The sequence below is a fragment of the Schistocerca piceifrons genome, chromosome 4, assembly GCF_021461385.2.
Source record: "Schistocerca piceifrons isolate TAMUIC-IGC-003096 chromosome 4, iqSchPice1.1, whole genome shotgun sequence".
Taxonomy (NCBI): Eukaryota; Metazoa; Arthropoda; class Insecta; order Orthoptera; family Acrididae; genus Schistocerca; species Schistocerca piceifrons.
In genome coordinates, this window is record NC_060141.1 from 566,468,793 (window position 1) to 566,488,467 (window position 19,675).

The 19,675-nt window shown below is 39.3% G+C and overlaps 1 protein-coding gene across 1 annotated transcript in view; it reads left to right on the forward strand.

Moving 5' to 3' along the window:
- The window catches only part of LOC124796003, a 190,006-nt gene that overhangs the window by 141,493 nt on the left and 28,838 nt on the right, over positions 1-19,675 (forward strand). Inside the window, exons 5-6 of the mRNA XM_047260086.1 lie at positions 6,007-6,133; positions 17,363-18,704. Coding sequence (XP_047116042.1) covers positions 6,007-6,133; positions 17,363-18,704 — 1,469 coding nt within the window. The remainder of the gene's footprint in view (positions 1-6,006; positions 6,134-17,362; positions 18,705-19,675) is intronic.

Here is a 19,675-nt window from a genome sequence, read left to right on the forward strand (position 1 = left end):
GCCAGACCTTGTACAAATTACTAAGTGATATGCTCAGCAATAGAACCCTTGAAGTTCATCTAGAAGGAAAGAAGAGTCGAACCATTGTTTCAAACAACGGCTTACCACAAGGTTCTGTATTGACACCATTACTTTTCAATGTGTACATAAGTGACATACCAACAACAAATGCGCAGAAGTTCTGTTACACAGATGACATGGCACTGGCTGTGCAACATGAAAGTTTTGAACAGTGGGAAAACTCCCTTAACCAAGACCTCGGAGCAATGGATAAATATTTCAGATCTTGGAGATTAATTCCTAACCCAATAAAGTCAGAAGTTACAGTGTTTCATTTAAACAACCAACAGGCAACCCGATCCCTTGACGTTACCTTTGCTGGTAGAAAGTTAAAGCCTAACCCAAACCCAAAATATCTTGGTATTAAATTGGATAGATCGCTTACATTCAAACCACACCTAATAGATACTAGCTGGGGAGCTGATGTACATACTCTGAAGATTTCTTCTGTAGCGCTGGTATACTCTGGGGAATATTGCAGCCCTGTTTGGCTTAACATCAGCCACATGTCTAAAGTGTATACTCAACTAAACAATACCATGAGAACCATAACTGGGACCATTAAATCCACCCCACTACCTAGGCTTCCTGTTCTCTGCAGTACAGCTCCACCGCATCTTAGGCGGCAAACCGCCTTAGTTAATGAATGGCGTAAAATCTCCTCCAATACCAACCTTCCAATCCATCAGGGCATTGCCCCAAATCTTTCCCGACTAAGATCTAGAAGACCACCATGGAGAACAGCTCAAAACCTTATGGCTATGTCTTACGATGCTATGGATTCATGGAAAAATGAATGGTCTCAGACTGGACTATCCAAGAACTGCAATGAAATATAATCTGGTGAAAACCTACCTGGTACAGACCTGCCAAGAAGAACTTGGGTTATACTCAATAGACTCAGAACTGGTCATGGCAGAAGTGGCGAGATGCTCTGTAGATGGGGCATATGAGATTCACCACAGTGGGATGGTGGACATCCAGAGCAAACGATCCAGCACATCATTCAGGAATGCCCTAAACGTGCGTTTAAAGGATCCATTCGAGAACTTTATGCAGCCTCCCCTGCAGCCGTCGAGTGGATGGAAAACCTAGACATAGAACTTTAAAGAGACACTATAGATTCCATATATGTGATTGCTGAATGACCTTATAGCAACAATTTCTATATGATAATTTTATCTTACCTATGACAAGATACCTTATTGTAACAACCTGTGTATGCCTACTTTATCCTTAATTGAATGTCCATAAGACGAGACATTATGTATGTGTTATAATGTATGTTGATTTTATCTTTATCTGTCTGTATGTATTTAAACATGAAACCATTTGTACTTGAAAACCACATACAAGTATTTTTTTCTTCTCTTGTCTAGAGTATCGGGCAATGGTGCTGAGTGGACTGATACCCTGGCTTGTGGAAGCAATTGTTACTGTAGAATTATCTAGCCATCTGGCAACGATTATTCCACTTTCCTTGCTGCTCTTGTAATAAAAATCTCTCTTATTCCTTTTAGACATAGTGTTAGAAGGTATGAGATGACACACTTTAGGCAGACGATTTTCACGAATAGTCCCAGTTGCACCAAAACCTCGTTGCTTCGGGTAAATCAACAATGTTTGTGATGTAAACAGGTTGTCAAAATAAAACCTGTAGGGAAGATGTTTGCTCTTTTCAGGAAGAGAATTAGGCACAATGCTTTGTACCCAAATCTAATGGGCTTACCTTTCAGAAACTGTTTACATCCTTGTCTGCCAAAATACTTTATCATGCTCTCATCATAAGACAAATATTGCTCAGGCTGAAAGTGGAGAGCAAACTTTTTTCTTAGCATATTTATTAATGGATGAAGTTTCCACATTCTATCATTAGCATCTATTTTTGTGTTGTCACGCGAGTGAATGAGTCTCATAATTGTTTCAAACCTGTCCCTTCTCATTGTACTGTGGTCAAATTCATTTCTCATGTCCAATCCAGAATGCCAGTAATATCTTCTGTTAGGTAAAGGATTATAGCCAGAAAGAATTAGAATTCATAGAAAACCTTTTATCTCTTCATATGTTATATTTGGATCTGAGCAGTTCTTGAACAAAGCATACTTCATCAATTCAGTGAGAAGAAATTCAATTACTTCGTCATTCCAAAATAATTCGAAGCAGTGAACTGGAGACGTTTCTGTATTTACTATAATCACTCTCTGAAAATACAGAACTAACATCACGCAGATCGTTGTTGTTAGTGTTTTTTTTCCCCAATCTCTGATTACAGTTTTTAAGATCTGTGACTTGCTTCAGGAGGTTCAATAAATAAATCTGTTGCATCTTCTTCCTCCCCTTCAAGAATAACCAGGATCTCATGGAGAGATAGACCTCTAAAGAGAACAAATCATTATTTTCACAGTTTTGCCTAGTGTGACATATATGCAACACAAAATTAAAACTGTATTTGGAGCCACAAAAAATAAGAATGGCATTTTGTAAATAACCATTAACATAAATTTCAGTACTTTTAACATTATAATCAACCATAATTTAAATAAATTGTATTATAATTTGCTATAAAATATGACACTTACTTCTTATTCCAAGACATAATCTCACTCAAAAAAGTCTTCTGTACTTGTAGCACCAGTCACTGACCACTTAATGCTTGCAACTGACTGAAACCTACCTAAACGTGAACAACAAAGCCTCCTTATCTGAAAGCCATACAACAATAGCCACTCCAAACGCAGGCATTGTTGCCAACGAGAGAAAACGACGACAGGCTGTTCCGTGACATGTATGTTACGCTAGGCAGAAATGGGTTAATATACAGCCGCTAGTCACGTGAATTTCATACATGTAACTAAAGTTCCTGTGCAGTTTTTAAGCACCTGACACTACCCCCCCTGTTGAAGTACAAACTGGATGTTTGTCAGCTTATCATGATGACTTGAAACATTCTTGTAACAGTTAAGAGTTGTCTGTAAATGATTGCACATTCCACTATCCAGCAGAGAATAAAGCTGCTTTGAATATTAATACATATAACTCTGCTTTTCGTATGAAGGTCATATAGCAAGGTAAGGTGTGTTCTCAGAAAATGTGGCCTCAGGTAGTTAACAGTTCCCTGTGAAAATTGTTGACTTACTGTTATTCAAAATATAACCCATATAAAGTGTGTCAGTGGAAAATTAAATGATTGTAAGTACAGGGTAGCAAATTAAAACAGTTGCTGAGAATAGGGCACTGGCCACTAGTAAATGGGTCCACTGGTATGTGTTGTTGGTGACTTCAGTCTTAGTGCACCACACTGCATTTCATATACCATTGAGAATCCATCCCCATTATTTTACTTCACCCCCACCCCCCCTCCCCCTTCCCCCTTCCACACTCCCCAGTGAGGCTTCTGCTGTGCAATATCAGTCTTCTGAAGTTAATTTTATTATTTTACATTGTACCAGACTCAATCATAAAGACATTTTAACCAGTTATTTCTGAAAATTTCATGCAAGGGCACTAAAATAGCTGTCAGAGAGGCCAGAAACATTAAATCAGACATCCAGTCACACAGTGGCACAACATATTTTCCGTTGCGACTTATAATTTCTACAGAGTAGGAAACAATCTGAAATGTAAGGCAGAAGTAATTGCTATGATCAGTAAGTGCTGCGTATGTGGCTGGGTTTTTAGGTGTTTCATGGTACGTATTTTACAGCTGACAATTTGTATTGCTCAACTCTGAAACAATAAATAACAGTAGAGTAACGACATGTCCCGTGTATTGCAGAAATTTTATCTATTTTTACACTTTAAATGGTCATTAGCGTGTTACTGCCCATTAGCATGTTACTGAAGTGTGTGTAAGAGGTGGTGCCTATTTTTTGCCTCCAGAGATTGGCTTTTGTGATATCCAATGATGTAGTACTTATTGTCATAATTAGTTATTATTGTATTGCTATGAGTTCTGAATGCACCTTCCTTGATATTTCTCATGTGCTACCACTCTCTCTTTGTACTGTTATTCGTATGATAACTACAAGCTGTAAAATATACTGCATACATTATTGACATAAATTGTTTTGACCTTCCTTATATTGAGATTAGTGAGGGATTTTATTATTCCATTTGTTTTTTAAAGGTTAGCTATTATCGATTGCAGCAGCTTATTATATCCACTGAATCTTTGGCTGAATTAAAATATATCCCATTAATTCCAAATTCTAAATTGCCTCATTTAGTGTATTTTATGGACTATAAGACACACTTTTTTCTTTGAAAAATTGCCTCCAAAATTCAGGTATCTCTTATACTTGAAATTAATATAAAAATATCCAATGTTTGAGCTTGCTAACACTGTCTCCCTCCCACCCTGCCGTCACAAACCCATAACATTGTCTAGGCTATGATGTGTCATTGCGGTCTATGGTGCCAGTGAACTTGAAAGTGATTTTTATTATAGGCAACAGTACAATATTTTTGTTAGTAATTAGGTTCATAATGGAAGAAAATGAAAGGTATTTATATGATGTAGGCTATAAATTTAAAGTAATGGCACATGCAGAACAACAGGGAAACAGTGCAGTTGAGTGGTATTTCGGCCCTCCACCAACAGAAAAAGATCATTCGCAATTGGTAGGTAGTAAAGAAGAACTGAAAAAAAGGAGGAAGACTAAATGTGCAAATAGAGAACTGAATGCAAAATGGCCAAAATTAAAAGGTATTAAAATCGATTCAAGGACGCCGTCAAAATGGCATTGGAATTAATACAGAAGTGATTCAAATGTGCGCTTGTAAGCTAGTGCTACAGTGGTACTTACACAGACATGAAGAATGGAGTTGGTTGGTGCTACATGTTTATGAAGTGTTATGGACTTTGCGTGCAAACCAAAATATCTCAGAAAATGCCACAAGAGTATGGAGAGGAAAATATTAGCTTTCCATTGCTTCATTAGACAACATTGAAAGAAAACCAGTGTGGAACTAAGACAAGTAGCGAATATGATCGAAAGTCCTCTTATTTTCGATGTGCCGAGTAACAAAACTGTTGCCATGAAAGGTGTTAAATTGTAACTAAAAAAACTAGTTGACATGAAAAATGCACTACACTGTTGTCCTTTCATGTTGTGCTAATTGTACTAAACATAATCCAGTGTTCATTTTCAAGTGCAAAACAATGCCAAAACCTCCTGAGATACCGCCAGGTGGTGTCGTTCATGTACATGACAAGGATCGGATGGATGAGGCTGGTATGAAATTATGGATTATCGGTGTGTGGAAGAGAATAAAAGGTGTTCTATTGAAGAAGAGTTCTCTTGTGCTAGATCAGTCAGTAGTCATTGGAAGATTTCTGTGAAAGAGAAACTTGAGACAGCGAAGTGCAGAGCTTGCTTTTATTCCGGGAGGACTTACTTCACAATTGCAACTTCTTGATGTCTCAATAAATAAAACATTTAAAGTGTAAATGAGAGAGGAATGGAACAAATGGGTGATGGTTGAAACAAATTTGAATTCACACTGAAGGGAACTTTAAAACAACCTACAAACCAGTATGTCAGTGGATAAAACAGTCGTCTTGAGTGAAAGAAGACATTGTGAACTATTTCAAGAAGTGCAGTATAACTAACACTCTCGATGTCAGTGAAGACCATATGAAGAGGGCAATGGTGACGAAGGAGGAGGTTCGGATGATTATTTTCAGGGATTTTAAAGGTCATTTCAATTTCATAAACTAAGATTTTCTTTTAAATCCATCTTTTCAGTCTAATGATAAAAAATTTCGCTTTTTTAAAAAAAATCTTAAAAGTTAAGGTGCATTTTATAGTCCATAAAATGTGTGTGTGTGTGTGTGTGTGTGTGTGTGTGTGTGTGTGTGTGTGTAAACAAAAGAAATCATAAGATACGTCAGTTGTCTGGCTGTGTAGTACTTGTTTAACTTTACAAATTTAAAATAAATTTCAGTGAGGTCCAGTGCACCTTTAAATATATACCGCCCACCTGCTTTGCGCAAACGGAATGAAGCCTTGGAGGTCTCAAGCTGTGATTCTAGTCCAGAGATTGTTCCTGTCCAAAAGGCCGAGAGACTCAGGTATGCCGTGCACTAATGATAGGTGGCTCCACATAGTTTGTTTCCTGTTAACAAAATATAGATGATACAGCAAGAGTGTATCGATAATTGTTACAGACCTCAAGTTTAAAATATTTAATGAAAATGGCAGATAATTCTTTCTAACAATATTACAGAAATATTTTTTTGTACTTTGTCAGTTAGATAATTCAGAAGGCATAAGAAAAATTTGTAACAAATAAGACTGAAATTTGTGTTGGATAATGACTGGTCAGTGGGTTTTTATTGAAAGAAAGTATGTACGTAAGAAGAATGCAGCATACTTAGGTCATGATGAACTCTATAGAGTAGAAGCCATGTCCAAGCACATTGAATAATACAAGCAAAATTTGAAATTGTTTCTAAGCAACGGATTATTCTCTTTTTGTAGCCTGTGTGGGTAATCATACACAAGTATATATTCTTTGTGATTACAAGATGATGTAATATTCATTTTTCATGTGATAGGAGTTGTATTCAACCATACCTGTTATGTTACTTAGGTTCTAGCTAAGAACACTGGAAAAAAGTTGGTTCTAGCGAAGAACACTGGAAAAAAAGTTCATTACAGTATCATTCTTACCTTCTCCTTCTGAAACTCTGTTCTAGCACCTGTACAAAATACTTGTCCCATGCCATCAGGAGGCATAAGACAGCTTTCTGTCAACCGAGTCTTCATTTGGGAAAAGCTGCAAGTCTCTTGTGACACCATCGGGGTTATGGGGTTATAAGGGAGGAGTTTCTCTCTCTCTCTCTCTCTCTCTCTCTCTCTCTCTCTCTCTCTCTCTCCCCTTTTTTTGAGTTTAATCTGGCTAAGTAGATTGTTTATTTATTTATTTATTTCTTACTCATGTGCTGATGTGAGACCGTGAAACAAATCCCTCTTGTTGGGTCTTCATCTTGGGCTTATGTGTTGGAGCACCACTGTGACTTGATACAGGTATTATTCAAGAAACCAGTTCCCAGATTGTTTTTGTAATCAAAGAACCAAACATTTCAACATTCTGTTAGAATGAGTAAAACAGCAACAATCCTTGTCTTAACATACGAATTTGTGGACTGCAATGTTGTAACTTCATTTTTGAACACCTTCTTACTTGGAAACTATGGTACATCACCATTGTACATTGTAATAAAGCTATTGCCTCATCTGATAATGCTATCCATATGTCACTGTAAGATGGTACTTTCCACCCCTCTCACGTGTTTTCCCAGCACCAGTTTTGTACATGCATATCACTGGTATTTACGTGCATTAGGGAATTTCCTGGTTATTCATATTTTTTCCACTGACATTTTCAAAATTATTGTTATGTTACTGATAGCCATATCTGTACTGTGAACAAAAAGTGAATTCTTGCAGTCATTGAGAGAAATACAGAAACAGTTCATCTAGATTATCATAAATGTGAAACTTGAATTCATCTGTCTTAAGTCTGTCTTTGGATGCAGTGTTGTTCTGTCAATATTTTTATGTAACATTTGTTATGTTTGTTTGGAATATAAATACATTTTTCATAGGTACACTCAAAATACTCAGCAAGGTAGTGGAGGGAAGTAGAAGAATCACTTTGTTGTTGTTGTGGTCTTCAGTCCTGAGACTGGTTTGATGCAGCTCTCCATGCTTCTCTATCCTGTGCAAGCTTCTTCATCTCCCAGTACCTACTGCAGCCTACACCCTTCTGAATCTGCTTAGTGTATTCATCTCTTGGTCTCCCTCTACGATTTTTACCCTCCACGCTGCCCTCCAGTACTAAATTGGTGATCCCTTGATGCCTCAGAACATGTCCTACCAACCAATCCCTTCTTCTAGTCAAGTTGTGCCACAAATTCCACTTCTCCCCAATTCTATTTAATACCTCCTCATTAGTTATGTGATCTACCCATCTTATTTTCAGCATTCTTCTGTAGCACCACATTTCGAAAGCTTCTATTCTCTTCTTGTCCAAACTATTTATCGTCCATGTTTCACTTTCATCATGGCTACACTCCATACAAATACTTTCAGAAAAGACTTCCTGGCATTTACATCTATATTCGATGTTAACAAATTTCTCTTCTTCAGAAACACTTTCCTTGCCATTGCCAGTCTACATTTTATATCCTCTCTACTTTGACCATCATCAGTTATTTTGCTCCCCAAGAAGCAAAACTCCTTTACTACTTTAAGTGTCTCATTTCCTAATCTAATTCCCTCAGCATCACCCGACTTAATTCTACTACATTCCATTATCCTCGTTTTGCTTTTGTTGATGTTCATCTTATATCCTCCTTTCAAGACACTGTCCATTCCATTCAACTGCTCTGCCAAGTCCTTTGCTGTCTCAGACAGAATTACAATGTCATCCGCGAATTCGCGTTAGTATTTTGCAGCTGTGACTTATTAAACTGATAGTTTGGTAATTTTCACATCTGTCAACACCTGCTTTCTTTGGGATTGGAATTATTATATTCTTCTTGAAGTCTGAGGGAATTTCGCCTGTCTCATACATCTTGCTCACCAGATGATGGAGTTTTGTCAGCACCGGCTCTCCCAAGGCTGTCAGTAGTTCTAATGGAATGTTGTCTACTCCCGGGGCCTTGTTTTGACTTAGGCCTTTCAGTGCTCTGTCAGACTCTTCACGCAGTATCATATCTCCCATTTCATCTTCATCTACATCCTCTTCTATTTCCATGATATTGTCCTAGAGAACATCGCCCATGTATAAACCCTCTATATACTCCTTCCACCTTTCTGCTTTCCCTTCTTTGCTTAGAACTGGGTTTCCATCTGAGCTCGTGATATTCATGCAAGTGGTTCTCTTTTCTCCAAAGTTCTCTTTAATTTTCCTGTAGGCAGTATCTATCTTACCCCTCGGGAGATAAGCCTCTACATCCTTAAATTTGTCCTCTAGCCATCCCTGCTTTGCCATATTGCACTTCCTGTTGATCTCATTTTTCAGACATTTATATTCCCACTATAAATTGGAAAAAGACATGTTGTGATGTGCAGTTGCTACCAACTTTCATAGTCACATCTGTGTTTAGTATACCGTATTTACACGATTTTAAGCCGCACTTCTTTTGTTTTGTTTTTGTAATCGAAAAAACCGCCAGTGGCTTAAAATTGATTGCAAAGTAAGCGGAAGTTCTGAGAAATGTTGATAGGTGCCGCCACAACTAACTTCTGTCGTCGAATATATGTAGCGCTACACAGGCATGCTTTGCAGGCACAAAGATAAATACTGGCGCCAAAACCTCTGCGTCAGTAAATAAATTAAAAAGAAAAAAGGTAGAAGACGAGCTTTTTTCTCCGCCTCGAGTTTCGACCACTGCATTTTCATGCATTATCCAACAAAGTAAATACACTCCTGGAAATTGAAATAAGAACACCGTGAATTCATTGTCCCAGGAAGGGGAAACTTTATTGACACATTCCTGGGGTCAGATACATCACATGATCACACTGACAGAACCACAGGCACATAGACACAGGCAACAGAGCATGCACAATGTCGGCACTAGTACAATGTATATCCACCTTTCGCAGCAATGCAGGCTGCTATTCTCCCATGGAGACGATCGTAGAGATGCTGGATGTAGTCCTGTGGAACGGCTTGCCATGCCATTTCCACCTGGCGCCTCAGTTGGACCAGCGTTCGTGCTGGACGTGCAGACCGCGTGAGACGACGCTTCATCCAGTCCCAAACATGCTCAATGGGGGACAGATCCGGAGATCTTGCTGGCCAGGGTAGTTGACTTACACCTTCTAGAGCACGTTGGGTGGCACGGGATACATGCGGACGTGCATTGTCCTGTTGGAACAGCAAGTTCCCTTGCCGGTCTAGGAATGGTAGAACGATGGGTTCGATGACGGTTTGGATGTACCGTGCACTATTCAGTGTCCCCTCGACGATCACCAGTGGTGTACGGCCAGTGTAGGAGATCGCTCCCCACACCATGATGCCGGGTGTTGGCCCTGTGTGCCTCGGTCGTATGCAGTCCTGATTGTGGCGCTCACCTGCACGGCGCCAAACACGCATACGACCATCATTGGCACCAAGGCAGAAGCGACTCTCATCGCTGAAGACGACACGTCTCCATTCGTCCCTCCATTCACGCCTGTCGCGACACCACTGGAGGCGGGCTGCACGATGTTGGGGCGTGAGCGGAAGACGGCCTAACGGTGTGCGGGACCGTAGCCCAGCTTCATGGAGACGGTTGCGAATGGTCCTCGCCGATACCCCAGGAGCAACAGTGTCCCTAATTTGCTGGGAAGTGGCGGTGCGGTCCCCTACGGCGCTGCGTAGGATCCTACGGTCTTGACGTGCATCCGTGCGTCGCTGCGGTACGGTCCCAGGTCGACGGGCACGTGCACCTTCCGCCAACCACTGGCGACAACATCGATGTACTGTGGAGACCTCACGCCCCACGTGTTGAGCAATTCGGCGGTACGTCCACCCGCCCTCCCGCATGCCCACTATACGCCCTCGCTGCGGTACGGTCCCAGGTCGACGGGCACGTGCACCTTCCGCCAACCACTGGCGACAACATCGATGTACTGTGGAGACCTCACGCCCCACGTGTTGAGCAATTCGGCGGTACGTCCACCCGCCCTCCCGCATGCCCACTATACGCCCTCGCTCAAAGTCCGTCAACTGCACATACGGTTCACGTCCACGCTGTCGCGGCATGCTACCAGTGTTAAAGACTGCGATGGAGCTCCGTATGCCACGGCAAACTGGCTGACACTGACGGCGGCGGTGCACAAATGCTGCGCAGCTAGCGCCATTCGACGGCCAACACCGCGGTTCCTGGTGTGTCCGCTGTACCGTGCGTGTGATCATTGCTTGTACAGCCCTCTCGCAGTGTCCGGAGCAAGTATGGTGGGTCTGACACACCGGTGTCAATGTGTTCTTTTTTCCATTTCCAGGAGTGTAGAAATTCCGTGTTGTTCATCTTCGAATGTAGCAGCCTTTCAAATATTCGTAGCAACAGAAATAAATTTCTTTACACAAAAATACCAACGTTGCACAAGGCTTTAGGATTGTTGCAAGAGTTGATACGCTGGGGCTCATTAAGACTTCACATAGCAGCACCTATTGCTTCGTGAAATTTTGTGAAGTGCTTGTCAGTGTTAGTGAACCATAATGAAGCACTTTCATTGTAGTACCTAATTCAAGATGGGAGTTTTTCTTTTGCGGAACAAAGTTCTAATTGTGCTGCAGACCTGCGATACGGGATTGATGAGAGCAACGTCAGGGGATGGCGACTGCGGAGAGACAAATTATTTTAATGTTCAAGTAGCAGGAAAGCATTTAGTGGGCCAAAGTGTGGCCTATATCATGCACTAGAAGTGATTTTAAATTAATTTGTTAAGGAACAGCGTCAGAAATTCCTGCCTATGAATGCCGAAATTTTAAAAATTAAAGCACGTGAAATTGCTAGAGAGCAAAAAATGAAAAATTTTAAGGCTAGTCGCAACTGGATTTATCTGTTAATGAAGCGCTGGGGTTTTTCACTTTGGAGGCGAACTTCAGTTGCACAGAAGCAGCCGAAAAATTATGAAGAAAAACTTGTGTAATTTCAGCACTTCATAATTAGACGGTGCACAGAAAAGCAGTACCTTCTTGGTCAGATAGGAAATGCCAACCAAATTCCCATATATTTTGACATACCATCTAATTATATGATTGATGCCCAAGGAAAGAAAGACATAAGTGTTCTTACATCATGGGGTGAAAAACAGCGGATGTCCGTCATGCTTGCTTGTACAGCAGATGGACATAAATTACCCCATTTATAGTTTTCAAGCAAAAGACTTTACCGAGATCGGAAATGTTTCCAAAAACTGTAATTGTACGAGCAAACGAAACTGGGTGGTTTTCGGAGGACATGGTGCTGGAATGGATTAGGCGTGTGTGGAATCGTCGTCCTGGCGCAATGCTTGGTTTACACAGTCTGTTGATATTAGATGCATACGCAATCCATACAGCACCTGCAGTAAAACGAAAATTAGAGGAAAGCAAAACAGACTTGGCAGTAATTCCAGGCGGGATGATGTCAGTTCTACAACCACTTTGACGTTTGTTTGAATAAACCATTTAAGGACAAGCTTAAACGCCTGTACACAGACTGGCTTTCGAAAAGTGACAGACAACTGACACCAACAGGGCATGTAAAACGCCCAAGTTTGTCACAAGTGTCCCAATGGATTTATGATGCTTGGAAGTGTGTTCCAAATCAGACTGTGCAACAAGCATTTAAAAAATGTTCGATATCCAATGCACTAGATGCTAGGGGGGACGATGCTCTGTATGAAGAAATGAGCAAAAAGAATAGAGTGATAGTGATTCAGAATCATTACTGATATTTTAAACATTTCGTATAAGATGTATTACAAACCTAATAAAATTTTGTTTTAAATTTCAGCATTTAATTTCTAAGTTATTTTTATTCTTACTCTGTAAGTGTTGCTAATCTGCGTTGCACAGGGTAGAAACCGTGGAGAGCTGCATCAATCCAGTCTACAGGCTGAAGACAACAACAATACACTCTGCATTTGAAGTCATCACTAAAAATCTACTACGAAAATATGACTGGCAAGACAGTTTGGGATGTATGTCAATATGGCCAACTCTACATTCTGAATTTTTTCCTACCTGTGACAAGAGGTGGTTGCTAATAGGAACTTTTATGAATCGTGAATCACATGCAGTATTCTCTTCACCATAAGAATAATATGAATGTAAACATTATGCCATGTATTCTTTCGTGTATGCTGCTATCTCATTTAAATCCTGTCTGCCTAATAAACTACGAAACTAGAGTGAGAGAACAGCAAACGCAGAGGAATATACATATCATGTCATGTTTATATTTGTATGATTCTTATTCTGAATAGTGATACAGGTGGAAATTAGGCATGGCAACTGACTAGATTTTTAAATCTAAGATGACTCTAATTTCTGTGCCGAATGTGATGTACTAAAGAGGCATCTGCAAAGATTTTCATACGGAGAAAAATTTTCGCCAACTCTCGCTCAGAACATCTATCATACACAGTCTATTATTTGGTTCTTGTTGGTCATTATCAAAGAAAGCAGCAGTGAAGTAACAACAAATAGCAGTGTCTTGCCATTGCCATTGTTTAGCTAATGAGAAAATTCCTCTCTCTCTCTCTCTCTCTCTCTCTCTCTCTCTCTCTCTCTCTCTGGGTTTTTTATTGTAAGCAGTAGCACGCACAAAGGCAAGCCATGCCACGAGCAGCAACAGGTCGTAAACACTCATTATCAGAATGCGACAAACAATGCATGGCACAGTACAAAAATGCATTTTCACACCTATGACAAAGAGAATGACACTTATCAGATCAAAGCAATGGATTCAAACCAGATGAAGCACGTGAAAAAGGAAGGGTAGCCGTATTTTCATCCATTCGACATAAATTGTGTCTCATGTTATAATGCACCAACTTTGTTTAGATTTGGAGGTGCGGTCTAACACTTTTCTCTCCCCTTGAATTTCGAGTCCCAAATTTCAGATGTAGCTTAGATTCAGGAAATATTTTTTCCTTGATTTCACGTCTCATTTTTCAGGTGCGGGTTAAATTCGAGTGCGGCTTAGTTTCGAGTAAATATGGTATCTAACATTTCAGTTAATAATACAGCGGAGGTGCTGAGTCGCGATAGGCACAATAAAAAGATTCACACAATCATAGCTTTCGTCCATTAAGGCCTTTGTTAGCAGTAGACACACATACGCACACACGCACACACACACTCATGCAAGTGCAATTTGCACACACATCTGCAGTCTCTGAGAGCTGGAACTACACTGCGAGCGGCAGCACCAGTGCATGGTGGAAGTGGCGACTGGGTGGGGGTAAGGAGGAGGCTGGGGCGGGGAGGGGGAGGGATAGTATGGATAGTATGGTGGGAGTGTTGCAGTTTAGACGGAGGACAGGAGAGAAGGGGGGAGGGGGTAAGTAGCGGAAAGGAGAGAAATAAAAATAAAAAGAAATTGTTAAATTCCATCCTGGATTTTCCATTGTTTGATTTCAGTTAATAAGTTCATTTCATTCTCGGTTATAGATAGCATTACAGCAATTGTTACCTCCACATTTTATTTATTTGCAAATGGTAGATAATACACATTTACACACAGTATTTATCTGTTACTTAATTAGGCAGTGACCAGAAAGTGGTCAGTACTGGTCAGCATCATTTGGCCTGTTTCAGTGCTCCAACTCCTGTTAGTGACCTTGTCAAGAGTCTTCTTAGTGTGCATACAGTATCTTTCTTTAAGGGTATATTATTTTAAATTATGGTCTGTGCTGAATTATGTATGTGCTAAGGTATGTTGGAAGTGCAGCAAAAAGGATGATAAGGTGGATATTGAGAGCTCCATACGGGAATTGAAGTGAAGACGTCTTGTTAGTGGCCAGCAACTGTAGCCATACATTTACCACTTCTAGGACATGAAATCAATGCTTTCGTCTCAACATATTAACCCTGTGCTACCATCGATTCTTTCTGCTCCGTTACACACGAAGCTCCGTTACTGGTACAGTGCTTGCTCAATAAACTCTCTCTCTCTCTCTCTCTCTCTCTTTTGGATAAAACGAAGATTCTGGCATCTTCTGTATTAATAGTTTTGACTTGAGACATGGACTTTTAATGTGAAAAAGGATGTGAAGATTGAGGATTGCCCAGTAAGCAATGGAGAGGTGTGTATTGTGAGCATTATTACAATGACACATAGCCAGGCAAATGAATGGTAGATAGACCAAAGAAGTTCTATGCCAGATTCCAAGGGAGTAAAAAATGACATACAACTTAATGGAAAGTACATACACAACATTAGAATAAAATCCAGGAGTGACATTGATTTGTGTAGCCAAAGGCTGTAGTGCATGAGTAACTACAAAGGAGATATTTATCCAGCAACGAAATGGTGGTGGTGTGATCCTAATCTTAGAATGTGTGTGACTTTCACATGTCAGTTACAAGTATGCCTGAATCAGAATAACAGAGTGATTGACAGCAAGGCACAGTTGAGTGTGGAAGGAGGCGATGATATCAGTTTCCCAGTGCCTGTAGCAGTAATAGCTGTGCAGTTCAGACTATCTTGTCACGCCACCTTTTAATGTGCGGTAATGAGTTCACATTACAGGTTCGTTATATCCTTGTGGCTTAACAAACGTACTCCCATGTATAAAATGATTCTATGTTCCTGATATTTCTATATCTCAACAAAAGCAACAGCAAGTGCACTGTTTCTACAATACTCAGAGTGACTCACATTCACTTGTCGTATTCAATACGTAAGGGGTGTTAAAATGGATCTGAATCGTTCGTGTAAATACAATAACTAACACCATTGTAATAATATAAACTGCTTGAGTACTTACCAATCATTGTAGTGTGCATGCAGAGTGTCGTACTTGTGCAGAGGAGTATTCCTTAATCATGAGATGAGATTTACTGTGCAACTGCAGTACACACCATTCAGTCAAAAATAAGAAATACAGACAAAAAAATAAACATCAGTGAAGGCAAAGGGTAAATGCCACTTTGTTCAGAATCACTTCCTTGACACTGTCTTTATTGGAGCTATGGTCCATGGACGAGCCACTGGAATTACATTTTCTATATTACTCTCGACAGTCATCTCACTTTTCCATGTTTCTTTAACAGTGGTTTCTGTGTGATGTAAAAAATTTCTTGGCATTGTTTGTGCCACTGCTTCCTCTAATAGTCTTTGAATTTCTACCACAGTAAAGCTTCTGTTGTTTGTTGGCATGTAATTTTTAATTTGTGCCCAAATCATTTCAATGGCATTAAAGTGACAGTGGTATGGTGGAAACCTAACAATCTTATGGCCATGTTCTTTAGCTACTGGATCAACAACATACTGTTGAAATTGTGGCTTATTTTTATGCAATATTTTCATGAGCTCCACCTTGTATTAATCGTCCTGAATTTTCACATTGTGGAGTTTCAAGCATTTAACAATGTTGGCTTTTTCCATTGCCATTGTTGTGGCTTTATCTTTAATAACTGAATGGTATGGGGCATTATCCATTGCAATCACAGATGTCTGATTTAAGTTTCCCAGTAGTTAGTTACCTCTTGAACCAATTCAGAAAACTTATCGTGGTTCACCTCCTCCAGCTAGTCGTTTGATTTCCTTGATTTGTAAATGAGGAGACAAGTAGGATGGCTATGGTAGCAGCCCTGTGAACAGCTAGATGTCAGTCATTTTGTTATTCTGAGCCAGGTATAGTTCACAACAGACACAATTGCTGTAGCTGTCCTACAAAAGAGAATGATAAGTGGCTGTTTCACAGAAAAATGTATGGCTGCAAACCTGTATTAAACAGTGGAAAATCCAGGATGGAATAAAAACAATATTATTTTCACAGTATTGTACACCAATATTTAATTACTAGCCCAGTGGCCATACATCTGTCTTGGAAGCTCAGAATGTTTTGTGAACTCACAATCTCTATTACTGATAGTTTGAATCACAGAAATCCTTAATGTGAATTTGAGGAGGGCAGATTTTCTGGAGCCAGTAAAGAAACACAGAAAGAGTACATCAAAATAAAGGGCTATAAAGCAGCCCAGTTCACAGAACAGGCTATCTAGTAAGCAAAAAAAGTTACTCATCTTGTGATTTGAGAATCTGGTCTAGCTGAGAGCAAGAAACATGATTCCTTGCATTAATATGAACAGGTAATTACATGGTTGTTTTTTTTTTACTACTGTACTGTTAGAAAAATACTGAAAATATAGTTTCCCAGTTCGTTCTTTCTTAGTGTTCATGTATTTGATGTGTATGAAAACATAAATGTCTCTCTCTTTGTACTATCACTTGCAAATAAATCTCTCATCCATTTTTAGACAGGACTGATAAAAGGAGTAATTAATCTGTTTTATATCATTAATGAAAATTTTATTTACAGTACAGCACATTTGGTGGTAAAATCATTTATCCTAATTTAATAAGCTGCCAAACACATTTTTAGAGGAATCTGAAATATTTCCCTAATTTTCTGTTTTGGCAGTTATCACCTCTTTGATTTGGTACCTACTGAGACTGGCATTTTAATTTACTACAGTTCATTCAGCATTTTGTACTTCAGTAGAGTATACAATTAAATTAACATTTTTTAGTCTGCGAGTGATGTTAATTGCATTGTCATTAACATTTCAGTCTTATTTCCAGGCCGGCGAAGCAACGTAGGCCAGATATTCAGGTTTATGTACCTCGAGCAAAACGGATTCTTGCAACTCCAGAACATAATGAAAGGTCACCAGCTGCATTACGTTCTACACCACCTGAAAACAAAAAGACTTCAAGCGCAAAGAAATCTGGTGATGACAAGGATTCTCGTCGGACACTATCTAAAACTAAACAACTTGATGATAAATCTTCATGCCACCAGCAGTTACAACCTGCCAGTGATGATAGAAAGGACCTAAGTATTATTTCTAATAACAAGAACAATAATAAAAATGTGGATAATTTTTATGAAACAAATATTGATATACCATCCGCTGCTGCTGATAGAAGTGCTCTAACTAGAAGCAGTGAACGAAGGGATCGAGTCATTTGTGGGGAAGTTGGTGTAGAAGTAATTTCGGACCAGAGTCAAAATGAGGAAAGAGTAGAGTGCGTTGCTGAGATTCTTAGTAGATGTGCGGTCCCCGTAACTCACACCAACAGTTTAGCAGAAGATTGTTGCCATTGTGATGAAGTGCAAAGAGAACAACATGAATGTGAGATCAGTGGATGCAGAACAGATTTCCCATCTGGTTTATGTGCTGAAAATGTAAGTGAACCAGTACTGGAAAGTGCTAAAACTGTGACTGACTTTCATGAAGAAGTGGAAGACTGTTGTAAAACTTGTAATAGGACGTTAAGACTGTGCGACTGTAATATTTCAAACTGTGTAGATACCATAAATGAAAATTCTGAAGTTGGTATATGTCCCCCTAATTTAGACTCACTAAAAAATGTAGATAGTGTTGAAGAGAGTATAGTAAATGTAGGGGAGAGATCAGTAGAAGAAGAAGAAGATATGAAAGATTGTAGTCTGGGACAAGAAAGTAGGGACTTGGGTGTAGTGGAAGACATTTCACATAAGCCAACTTTGGAAACAAGTAGCAATACAAGTGAACAAAATTCGTTCTTCCAGAAAGTGCCTCAAGAACAGGTAGAAGACAAGAATGCCAATATTGCAAAGGACAGTGTGGAGGATGTAGATAAGAATGCTCCTGTGTCAGAGGGCAGTGTCTTATCTGATGTACTTATTATTTCAGACAACAGTGACAGTTTGCTTGAACCAAGTATATCACTTGATTCAAAGGGATCAGGTAGTAACAACAGTGTTGGAAATACGTCTGGACCCACAGCTCAAGAAAAACAAATTGAGCAAATTACACCTTCAGCTGACAACTCCGTGTCAACAGATCCTACACAAATGAGACTGAATCCTGATGAATGCACGTGGGAAATGATGTTTGATGACAATGGTGACTGTCTGGATCCTAAACTCATTGAGGAGGTGAGGTTTACTAAATATTTATAACTTAAGGTTACTGAAAATATTTATGCAGATTACTATATATGCTGCATTCTAAACACAGATTGATAATATTTTGTATTGAAACTGTGTGGGACAGTGCATTAAAATAGCGGTTTGTACAAGTGGAAAGATATAAAGGAAGGAAGTTGTATGTAGACTGCAAGTAACTGTGTATTCATTCATTTTCATTTCTGGGTGTGGTTTCCATATTGTTGGTACACACATGTCCTAACTTTAGCACACCTGCAAAGTTGTCAAATCTTTTACCTTTACTATTTTCACCATACAGTTACTAAATACTAGAAGCTCCTTTCAAAGTCAGTGAAGTGGCATCAGCAGGATTTATTCATGACAAATTGAGATGAATCTGTATGTGATTTCTTTAATGGAAGCATGATAGAATTTTCTATTAATCATTCTGCCACAAATCACCAGTGATCATGAATGCATACATTCCAAATTCGCAGCTTTCCACTTTCCTCCACCTCAGAGTTATTCCATTATTTCTCCTGATTTTTAGCTAATTATCATCAAACCTAAGACATTTATTTTCATTTTTTCCCCCCCATGGTCGGAAGTCCTTCACTCATTAGTTGTTTTTAATCAGAGTTTCTAAAAATCGGGAAGTCATCCATAATGTGTACATCAATTGTTATTTTTTGTATTTCCTGCACGTTTTGTAGAATGTATACTCATATCGTTCAATGTTTTACTCTGTTTGGGCATATTTGTTTGTTGTCATTGTGCTGAAATGAAGTCGCTTATTACTCAACATTTTTGTGATCAGTAGAAATCATGTCCGGAATCCCTGAAATGCTTTATTTTTGCATAAATTTTGTGTGTATGTCATAAAACAATATATCTAAAAACAAAGATGCTGTAACTTGCCAAACGAAAGTGTTGGTATGTTGATAGAGACAATAAACACACGCACAAATTTCAAGCTTTCG